We start from the raw sequence: 10909 nt of genomic DNA, 5'->3' as shown, positions 1-10909 counted from the left end.
GGGTACCTAGCCTCCACCCAGAGAGGGCTGGGATGAAGAGGCCCTGGGAGAGCGCTAAGGGGTGAGTTAGGATAAGACTCAGGACTCGGAGCAACAGACCAAGACCCAAGTGAGGAGAAGACGCGGCCCTCGCCCGCACACCCCCGGCTGCTCAGACGTCAGTGGGTGGAACCCCAACCCCACTTGGCCCCCAGGAAGCCAAGCTACCCCAGCTGAGGATTTATTGGCGTAAATGTAACCATATAAAAACATAAGTTATGAAAAACACAGTCACAATGTGCCCTCCCCCCAACCCCCCCACCCCGGGCCCAGGCCCCTAAAACTCCCTTCTAAGAAAGTGAGAACAAGGGGGGGCCCCGAAACCGCCTCAGAAGGCCACAGCCCCCGGGACCCGTGGCAGGCCCGCTTGGCTGGGGTGGGAGGGACCGGGCGCCATCTCAGCGCATCCGGTAGTCTGTGGAGCAGGACAGCTCACACAGCTGGCCCTTGAAGTCCAGGTCGATGGTGAAGTCCAGGTCGCGCTGTGGGGAGAGGGCAGACATGAGGGGCACAGGCCCAGCACAGGGGAGATGCCGTGTCCCACCAGCTGCCCACACGTGCACCCTGGAGACCCGGACTGCTGGGTGCACCCCCAGCAGCCATCCTGACCCTGACTCCTGGGGACCACTCCATGGGACAAGCTCAAACCCACCCACTCCCTCGCCACTCCCTCGGAGGCAGAACTCCACTCCGTCATTATTCCCCCACCAGAACCATTCCAATCAGTGAAAGTTATTTCTTTCCTACAGGAGAACCCCACCCCGCTCTGGCTGTTATGGCTCAGTGAGTGGAATGGGTGCCATCCTGCAAACCACAGGGTCACTGGGTTCAATTCCCTGTCGGGGCACATGCCTGGGTTGGGGGCCAGATCCCCAGCTGGAGCTGAGAGACAATTGCTGTTTCTTTCCCTCCCTCCCTCCCTTATCCTTTCTCTGAATATAATTAAGTAAAATCTTAGGAAAGGGAAAGAATGCCTCTTGCAATCACACTTCCTCTTCTTGAAAAATCTGACAGCAGAACTTACTGCCCCTACTTCCACGCCTTCCAAGCTTCCTGGGAGCCTGGTCTGTCCCGTCCCCCGCACTCCCTGGAAGGGCTGGATCAAGTCACCAAAGACCTCCGGGACCTCTTACTCCAGGCCTCTTGCTCTGACCTCCCCATCCCGGGTCAGTCTCTGTCTCCTTGGTTTGGGTTTTCTTACCCTCCAAGCCCCTGACATCTGGGGCCATTCTGCATCTGGGGCACCCCCAGCCTCCACTCACCAGAAGCCAGGAGCACCCCTTCTCCAGGCTGAAACCACCCCAATGTCTCCAGGGACCAGGGTCCTCTGGGGTACAGCAAGACTGTCCCTGGTTGCAAGCCCCTGCTTTAACAGGCCTATCTTCCTGACTTGGAAAGTGGGTGTAGCTGGGGCCACGCCCCTCGGTCCAGGCTCCCTGAGCTTGCTCCAGCCTCACACACTGGTCTGAGGGTACTCCTGGCACAGACCGCTGCCCACCACCGCCCGGGAATCCTGCCCGCCCCAGCTGACAGCTGTGTCTCACCAAGTGCCGAGGAGGAATAACCGGCCTTCCCTCCATCCCTCCACCTGGGCTGGGGCTCTGAAACTCGCCCAGGCTCTCTCCTGGCCCAACCCTTCACATCTCGACACAGCGCTGACTCCAGCTATCATTTACTGTTTGACTACGTGCCCTGTCTAGACTGGGACCATCAGGAGGACAGGGTTCAACCTGACCATGACTGGCTGGGTCCCCAGGGCCCCACTTCTGGTAGCCACTCAGTATAACCCCTGTTCCATAGACAGACTCCAAGAGCCGCCCCCAAATGGGCGGGGACACCTCCCCTCCACCCCCGGCTGCCCCAGGCCTCACGTTATTCTTGGCGTTGGGCCGCATGCCGATGGTGCCGAAGATCTCCTCGCCCGTCTTCACCGTCAGGTAGTCCTCCATGTAGAAGACCGTTTGCTTCCAGTGCGTGTACGGGGACTCGGGGCCTGGGGGCGGGGTCTGGTCAGCCCAGCCAGGGCCAGCCCCCCACCCTCTGCCCCCTCTGCCTCTGCCTCGCCCTTCCCCCTGCCTGGCACACGTCCCACGTGACTGTGTACTGATTGCTGATCCCGGTCGCCTTGCCCCCGCATCCCCTCACCCTCCTCATGCCTCGGGGGGACCTGGCTGGGTTCCATGGGCCAGGGAAGTAGGCACAGCACGCGCTCCGGTTGGCCGGCGGAGCGGGTGTGGGTGCTCGGGCCCTCCTGTCACCCTGGGGGGCTCCCCCTGGCTGTGGCCGTCGCCCTCCCGCTCCCCTTGACCTCACTGGTGGAGAAGCCGGTCCTCTTGTGGCAGCGGGTGAACTCGATGTTGAAGTAGGCCACCAGGGCGTGCACGTAGTCGTTGCGCTTCACTTGCAGGCAGAAGGGAGAGGTGAAGGTCAGGTCTTCCACCTTCACGGTGTAGATGTCCACCTCCTGCGGGACAGGCCCCATGAGCCCGGCTCAGCAACACGTGGCCCGGTGTCCAACAGCAAGCGTGGGGTGGCGGGGGGAGGCAGGGAGTGGGGGGGGGTGCACCGGGCCAGACATCGGGTTCCCTGTTCCCTCCTCTCCCACATCCACACCTCAAACCTGACGGCTGGCGTCCTGGACCTACTGCTCGACTTGAACCCTCCCCGGGAAATACACCTGGCCCTTCGGTGGCCGCCTCACAGGAGTCCCTGCTTCCACCCCCCCACACACCCCTTAAGTGGATGTCATCTATCAGCCAAAGCGACAATTCTAAAACAAGTCAATCAGATCATGCCAAGCCCCCACTTAGAACCCTCTGGTGACTCCTGGACACACTTGGCACAAAGCCGTGGTTCTGACGCAGGACGTGGGGGCGGGCCCAGGTGGGCCCCTGGTTCTGCCCGCATCATGCAAGTGACGTGTGGGATGTGACGGGGAGGGGCACAAATGATCGCAGTCGCAGTCCTCTGTCGGCCCGGATGAACTCTCTCCTGGCTCCCGCTTCTTGCATTTTGGCTCACCCAGGAGGATGAGTCTGGCCTGCGGGCCTCAGTTGCACCCTGTGGAATATGGGCCCCGGGGCAGGGCCAGCCCCTCTCCCTGGGTTCCACCTCGGAACCCACTGGCCCTGGTCGGCTCCCAAAGCTTTACAACGGACACACGGCTTCCCTGGGCCTCTAGCATCACCCTGGCCGCCCGGTCAGGCACCCAGGACTTCCGGCCAGCACTCTGTGCCCTGACATCTCCCATGTGGGACAAGCGCTGGCCTCTCCTTGGTTCCAACCCTAGGGGGCACTTGGCCACTCCCATCTGCTCACCTTTATGAGGCAGGCATTGGTGACCAGCTGCTTGGGGTCGACCACATCTACCAGGGGCTCCTTGATGGCCACGTCTTTGATGCAAGACATGTCAAAGCCATATACGTTCTCCCACCCTGGGGAGTGGGGAGGGGGGTGAGCACACCAGGGCGCCAGGCCAGGCAGGTAGAGCCTGCCAGCCCCGCCCCACCCCGCCCGCCCCGCCCCACCCCACCCCAGCACTCTCCCGCCCGGCTCACAGTGGATCTTGTAGTCTTTGTATTGCCGGTCCTCGATGGCCGTCACGTACAGGGTGGCGCGGTCTGGGAAGATGAGACCATCGGGTGCCTGTGGAAGGGTAAGGTGAGGGTGTGAATGAACGGTGCAGGGGCCTTGGCCACACTGCCCCCAAAGCTCTCTGGTTTGGTCCCTCTCTCCACCCCCTCTGCCCCACTCTGGCCTGAGCCACGACACTTCCCACCTGGGCTCCTGTGGTGGCCTCACACCTCAGGCCCTTTATCCCCTTACAGCTGAGCCTACCCCATACGGCTGCCAGGAGGCGCCCAGAAGCACTAAGTCAGAGCCCTCCCTGGCTCCTCCTGAGGACAAGGCAAAGTCTCAGGAGAGTCCAAGAGGCCCCTTCCCCCCTCCCCTCTGACTTCACCTCCCGTGGCTCCTCCAGACCCTCATTCCAATCTAGTGTCCCTGCTGCTCCCCAACACACAGCCGGCAGGCTCCTGCCCCGGGACCTTTGCACTGGCCGGAATGCCCTGCCCAGCCCCTTCTCCTCCTCAGATTCAGAACTTGTGCCACTGGTCAGGTCTCAGTCACCCCTCTTGAGGGCCCGAGAGGCCCACGGCTCGCCTCTGCCCTGCTCCAGTTTCCTTCCCAGCACCACCTCCTTCTCGACTCCACCATACCCTTGTCGCCGTCTAGCTTGCCAAGCCTGCCACCCTCCCCTCTGGCTGTGAGCCTTCCATCACCCGTGCAGTCGGTCCCCTGGGTGAGGTCCTCTGTGTGGGGAATGCCCAGCGTGGATTTATTTCCTGCTTGGCCCCCGACTGACACACACGACCAACTCCCTAGGGACCCCCGCCCACTATTTCCGCACTGACAGGGCCTCACCAGCCACTTGTCTCGGGCATAGAGCACGGTGTTGAGCATGGACTCGTAGAAGAGACAGTAGCCCATCCACTCGCTGATGATGATGTCAACCTTCTCCACTGGAAGCTCCACCTCCTCAACCTTCCCCTTGATGATGGTCACCACTGTGGGGGCAAAGCAGGGCGCTCGCCATCAGCCCCGAGCAGGACCCCCGATCTCCTCCCCTGGGGGCCCAGGGCCCGGGAACCGCCCCCAGGCAGCCCTTGTCTTCTGAAAGGGCTGGGGAGGGACTACAACTGGGCATCTTTAACGAACGCTGCACGCTGAAGCCACACCCCGTTCACTCGGTTTCCAAGTTCACTCGCTCTAGCTATTGAGGCAGAAGTGGGAATTCTACACGGATTAGGTATTAGGTGATGTTGACGTTTTTGCCACTAATGACACACGGTCACCTATTAGAGACACACGCGGGAAGATTTCAATGACATCACAGTTGGAACTTGCTTCCAATGGACATATTTAAAGCTGAGTGATGGATTTCTGGGATGTGAGCTACACTAGTCTTAAAAAAAAAAAAGGCAGAAAAAAAACAAACCCCAAACCCAAAATGTTTCAGCTATTAAATGCTAGGAGTCTTCACATCCAGAACACCCATCATCTGCCCATATTCTCTGCCCTTCAAACCTGGCAGGTGGGGACTCAGCAGTAATCTGGTGACATCCTCCTTCTATGAAATGGCCTCACAGATATACTAGTTGATTTATGGAATGACAGTACATATGGGGGGGGGACGGGCGGGGATGATAACCTTCGAAGCGACTGAACACGCACCCCTGGGAGGCTGGTTAAGGAAGACAAGGTACGCCCACACGCCAGGGTCATCAAAAAAGCAAGATTCTCTCAACATTCAGCAATATGTGAAAACTACACAATAAGCCCTAGCTGGTGCAGCTCAGTGGATTGAAAAACCCTGGCCTGCAAACCACAGGGTCACTGGTTCAATTCCCAGTCAGGGCACAGGCCTGGGTTGCAGGCCAGGTCCCCAGTAGGGGGCGCACAAGAGGCAACCACACATTCATAATCCCCTCCCTCTTCCCCTCTCTCTAAAAATAAATAAAACCTTTAAAAAAACCCCAACTACACAATAAGCTGAGAGAAGCGGCAAAGGAGAAAGACTCATATAAGATGCTATTTGTGGGAGAGCAAGAGATAGAAGGGGGCTAATTGTAAGAGTAAAAAAGAAAGACCAAAATGTTTAAAAACGCTACTTGTGTACAATTGATGCATGTGACTATAAACATGTTTACATGAGTGCGCTCGTGGGTGCGGTCTTTCCTGGGAGTGTTGGCTGAACCCACAGACCGGCGGCTGAGTGGCTGGCCTCTCACTACGGGCCTTCAGGTGCCAACCGCGGGAACTCTAGTCACTGAGAAATCTGAAGACTGCTTCCTGTCCTAACATTTGAAGACCGGGGTGCTAAGCTTGGGCCTTCAACACTCAAACTCTAAGGTGGCTGAACCCGCCAAATGGGTTAGGGACTCTGAGTAGGTGGAATTCTCGGACCGTTGGCAGCCCAGGACCCTCGGGGGAGGAAAAGCTGGGTTTGTGTCCCATGTCCCCCCCACCCCGCTTGCCAAGGGCCCAAAGCTGTGATGACTTGTAACACTCCCACAAACCCATTCTCTTCCTGGGCTCACCATGGTCTAACTTGTTGGCTTTGACGATCTTCACCGCATAGTCAGAGATGCTGGAACACTCGATCTGGGGTCCGGGAAGAAGGGAGGGTGAGACCCCCCCCCAGTCCCATCCTCAGCCCCCGCCCTCTCCATCCAACCCAAGCCCCAAGGGCCGCCTTTCCATCCCGAGGCCCAGGCCCGCTCAGCTGCCCAGGACACTCACCCCGATGACCCTGCGGGCCCCGGCCTTGGCAGCGAACATGCAGAGGATCCCTGTACCCGAGCCCACGTCCAGCACCACCTTGTCCTTAAAGAGGTGCCGGTTGTGGAACATGGAGTTGCGGTAAGTGAGGGTGCGCACCTCGTCTTTCAGCATCTCCTGGGGGGGCGGTACAAAGGTATCGTGAGGGGGGCCTGTGTTCCCAGTTGGAAAACAGAGTGCACTGGCCTCCAACACTCTCACAGTTTGGAAAATTGGAGTTATGCGCCCCCATCCCTTTGGAATATGTAATTTCCCTTCTACGTGCCTCAATTTCCCTGTGTGTAAAATCAGACTGGATAGACTAAACTCCCATCTTAGCCAGATGCTGCCATTGCCTCCTAAGCCCCAGTGATTCTTGGCTTTAAAAAGTCCTCAGTGCCCTGGCTGGTGTGGCTCAGAGGGTTGATCATGGGCCTGCAAACCGAAAGATCACCGCTTCAATTCTCCGTAGAGGCACATGCCTGAGTTGAGGGCCAGCTCCCCAGTAGGGGGTGCACCAGAGGCAAGCAGCTGATGTTTCTCTCCCTTTCTCTTTCCCTCCCCCTCTCTAAAAAGAAATAGAATCCTAAAAAAAAAGTCCCCAGTAACTTAATTCACTGACCTGTACATTTAAAAATCCTAAATTCTGCTTGTCATATTACCACAATTTTAAAAATAGAAAGAAAAGAAAAAAAAATCCTCAGAACTCCATCACAACTGCTTTCTGAGATATCAGCCTGTGGTGTGCAGGAGAAGCCATCTGCACAGCTCACATGGAGACAATCCCACCGTCCGCCGCTAGAAAGCAGCAGAAACTGGCAGGGCCTGACCTCCCACTGCAGTCGGAGCCAGGCATGCGCACTCCCGCCTGTCTCCCTGGAGCGGGGAAGAGCACAGGGCTAACCTCGGTCTCCAAGGCAACCGCTGGGAAAGGAGACCCCGGGGGTGAGCGCCGAACAGAAAGGCTGCCTGCTGCCAAGGAAGGCAGTGAGCATGCGTGGGAAATTAAGCTCCAGCCCTCCCAAATATTAACCTCTTAAGATTGGAAGGGGGGAGGGGGGAGGAGAAGATTCACCGGCCCTAGGAGCTGTTCATGTACCTCGTGGATGCCAAAGTGGGCGTAGGAGTCAAAGTAGTAATCTTTGGACGTCATGTCCTCCGCGTTGGGCTTCTCACTGCTTTCTGCTGGGCCACAGGAGACCTAGGAAAAGGAGGAGAGGAGCATGGGTCAAATCTGAGGGCTCCCCAGGGCCTCTTAAACCTCCAGGTCCCTACTTTTCCCTGGAATAAATCCCTCAAAATCATACCAGGGCAAACCTACAGCCCTCCCTGCCATCTTGCCTCCCCCAGAACCCCCAAACCTAAAACCCCATATTCCTTTTGCAGGACCACCCCCAGAACATCATCCAGGACAGAACCCCGATACCTCAGCCACGCCTACCATCTCTCCAGTCTCTCTGCCCCTGTCTCTAGCTCAGCCCACAGCTGAGGAGGGATGGGGAAGCCAGAACTGGGGCAGACACAGGGAAGGGCAAAGGGGGGCTGGAAATGGGAGTTAAGGAAGCAGCCACAGCATGGGGGAAGGCCAGGTGAGGGCCACAAACCTGGAGGGAGCTTGTACTAAGTGTTTGGGGGCCTGGGGCAAACTGGTATGAAGCAAGAGGGATCATGGTTAGACTGCTAGAAAGGGCCTGATGTGGGGGGCAAGATATCTTATGTGGGGAAGGGTCTCACAAAAGGATATTTACTTCTTCAAGAGGCGGCTGGAGGCTCATCCCATTAGCCAAGGTGGCTACAAAATTCTAGGAGAGAGTAACAGGGAGAAAGGATTAGCTACTGGGAATGGCTAGGGGCGGCTAGGCCAGGGGACCCCAGCTCTTGGGGGAGGGAAGGTGTTTCCTGCAGTTTTCCCTTTGCTTGGTGGGGAGTGGTGGCAGAGGGAGCAAGTAACGAGGCAGGGTTGTTTCAAGGGGGGACGGGACAAGTGGGGGGAGAAGGGAGGGGGGTTCTGTCTCAGCTGCGGCTGGAGAGATGGTGGACAGCTCCCACGTTGCCCCTCTCTGGCCAGGCACCTGACCACACACACCTCCCCCATCCAGCCCAGAGAAACTGGCACCCGCTGGGCACAAAGGCACTGCCAGCTGTCACTCCCCCTGATCATCTAATCCCCCCAGATTAGGTGACACTTCCTGACACACACCCCCCCCCATGCTGGGGTGCCATGAATAGCTGAGGGGGGGGGCTGGCAGGGTGTACCCACTGGGCATCTGCCACTTCTGCAAACCAGTCTCTTTCACGAGGATTACAGGACGGAGGTGTGGCACCCCCACCAGAACTAGCACCCTGACCCCTAGCTCCTGCGTCCGGCTCAGGAAGCCTCAAATAAAACCAGATGGAGCCAATCCTTTTGCTTATTACCCTCTCCCTAAGAAAGCAGAGTCCCTGGAAAGACGACAGACTCTAGACCCTGGCACCCTCTCCTACCCATTCAGACACCCATCCCAGGCCTGGAAGCCACCAGGGGTGGGGGCACATCCTGAGGCAATCTCTGGGGAAGGCACTTCCTCCACCCATACAGGCCCTGGTCCAGGAGAGAGCCGAGGGGGATGGGAGTCATTGGGGTGACCCTGGAGAGCTGACCTCCCAACTCCGGAGACTGCCACAGGGTGAGGGTTGAAACCTCGGTGGCCCCATCAGATTACATCGCTTCCAGCTGTGACCACCCCCCAGGCTCCAACAAACGTGAAGTCAGGGATGCGTGGCCCACCCCCATTCTCCCAAACCAGTGAGGATGTCTACAAAGAAGGCCGGGTGCTGAGGGGATTTCCCATTGGGGTCCGTTTCTCAGTATCACTAATACCACCACCACACAAGCCCCAAATAGCTTGAAACACAGCGCTGAGCCAACCCCACGTGGCTGCACAAGAACCAACACCTTAAGAAATCATTTCAGGGATCCAGGCTTAGAATCCTCTAACAGGGCTTCTGGAAGGGGGAGTTCATCTCCCACCTTCATGAATGTCGAGGGGAAAGAGATGCGGATAAGGTTTGCAGCTTCCAACACAACCCCTTCCCAGCAGACGGATTCTCCTTCCCCTTGCCCCCCCAGTGGTGGGGGGGAGCTCCGAAAGGGAGGTGGGCTTTGGGGACACGCCCCATGAAAAAGATGTCCCTCCCACACACCCAGAAATGGCCACAAGGGGGTGCCTGGCGCCTCATCGGAAAGGATCTCCTTCAGCTAGAGGCCCCACCACCGCCCAGAGGGAGGTCACAGGGGCATGCCCCATCCCCCTAGCTCCCAAAGTCCCGGGCGGGGGAGCACCTAGGGACAGGAAACGGGGAGGCCCTGAGAGAATCAATTCTGCGTCTTCCTCCAATCCTGACTCAAGGTGCACGAAACCTGGACCGATGCCTAAGTAAATGCCTCAGTCTTAGGAAGGGGGATATAGAGCATCAAGATAAACTGCCCCTCCAAAGTGATTCTTTACTTATGGGAGGCCCCCAAGTAAGTCCCACCGGGAGATGTATGTTGCCATACCCCGGGAGGAAGGCTGGGGGCCTCCAAAGAAGGTTGAGAATCTCCTCCCCGCCCCCCCGGGGCGCCCCTCCCCCGGCCGGGGGCGGGGCCTTTGTCCCGCACGTGGAGCCCGTCGGGCCACCGGGCACGGCACACCCCCTCCCCACCCACCGCGCTGGGGCCACGTGGGGGCCAGGCCGGAAGCGCCCCCAGCCCTCATCCACGTGGGAGGGGGGCGCGAGACCACGGGATTGGCGGGATACCGCAGACCCCCGAACGCCAGGGAGCCCGCACTCAAACGGTATCCCTGAATCCAGAGCATGCGGCCTCCCCTGCGTTCCGCTGGAGACCTTTAGCCTCAATCTGCCGACTCAGAGCCCCTTCTCTATGACGGAGCCATAAAACACCGACCCCCAAAGCGACCCCCGCCCCCGGCGGCGTTCCAGACGCTCACCTCCATGATGCAGTTCGCGGCCTCGGCTGCCGCCATCTTCACCCGCACCTACTCCTCGAGCCGCCGAGGCCCCCCCCTTTCTCCGCACTCCCCCGAGACCGCCTTATACCAGAGGGTCTGGGCCCGCCCACTGCGACCCCGCTAGGAGATATCATTGGCAATGGAGCCGACCCGTCTCTGAGTGCTAACTAGCAATTGGTCATAGAAGACGTCCATCAAAATTTAGGGACACGCCCAGTCTGGCGTGTAGAGACCCGCCCCCTTAAGTCGACTAGGATGGGAAAAACTGTCCGTCTATCACAGGAAACGCGAATGATGATTGAGCAAAATCCTCCAGCAGTTCCCGCCCCTTCCCTCCCAGCACCGCCTTGAAGCTTCCCGGCGGGCCCCGCGCTAGCGGACATTTTGAAATAGATCTGTCCATCACCAAAATGACCCGCCTCTCTTTAGCTGCTACTGGTTTACCCAAAATGTGACGCCCGGAGGCCTTTGCTAGGCTGCTGGTCTCAAGAACAAGGCTACGGCCCATGAGGAGGGGGGCTTTATCCTCTAGCGAGTGGCTCAAAAGAACTGTCACTCAT

General features: G+C 58.5%; 1 protein-coding gene across 4 annotated transcripts; it reads right to left on the bottom strand.

Annotated features, from left to right (window-relative positions):
• Window positions 1-226: 226 nt before the first annotated feature.
• On the bottom strand, window positions 227-10424 carry PRMT1 (protein arginine methyltransferase 1). Of its 4 annotated transcripts, XM_037140877.2 has the most exons (11): window positions 10329-10416; window positions 8106-8159; window positions 7457-7558; window positions 6340-6495; window positions 6138-6201; window positions 4462-4604; window positions 3597-3684; window positions 3358-3473; window positions 2353-2503; window positions 1911-2032; window positions 227-521 (listed from the first exon to the last, which is right to left on the bottom strand). In XM_037140877.2, the coding sequence occupies exons 1-11, from the start codon at window positions 10362-10364 to the stop codon at window positions 438-440; spliced, it is 1116 nt and encodes a 371-aa protein (XP_036996772.1). In that variant the 5' UTR covers window positions 10365-10416; the 3' UTR covers window positions 227-437. The 4 variants fall into 4 exon arrangements, with proteins under 4 accessions (XP_036996772.1, XP_036996773.1, XP_036996776.1 ...); XM_037140878.2 differs by lacking the exon at window positions 8106-8159 and having other exon boundaries at window positions 229-521; window positions 10329-10424; XM_037140881.2 differs by lacking the exons at window positions 8106-8159; window positions 10329-10416 and adding an exon at window positions 7799-7887 and having other exon boundaries at window positions 229-521.
• Window positions 10425-10909: the final 485 nt, after the last annotated feature.

Source organism: Artibeus jamaicensis, unplaced genomic scaffold, assembly GCF_021234435.1.
Source record: "Artibeus jamaicensis isolate MK-2021 breed Jamaican fruit bat unplaced genomic scaffold, CSHL_Jam_final scaffold_804, whole genome shotgun sequence".
Classification (NCBI taxonomy): domain Eukaryota; kingdom Metazoa; phylum Chordata; class Mammalia; order Chiroptera; family Phyllostomidae; genus Artibeus; species Artibeus jamaicensis.
The sequence above is the reverse complement of the archived record's forward strand: the minus strand, read 5'-3'. Positions and strand labels throughout refer to the sequence as shown.

Coding starts and splice junctions, on each gene's coding strand:
- PRMT1 (XM_037140877.2), bottom strand. CDS start 10,364: ATGGCGGCAGCCGAGGCCGCGAACTGCATCATGGAG. Junction 7,559..8,105: donor TCCAGCCGCCTCTTGAAGAA/GTAAATATCCTT, acceptor TCCTTTTCCTAG/GTCTCCTGTGGCCCAGCAGA. Junction 3,474..3,596: donor CAAAGACTACAAGATCCACT/GTGAGCCGGGCG, acceptor CCCACTCCCCAG/GGTGGGAGAACGTATATGGC.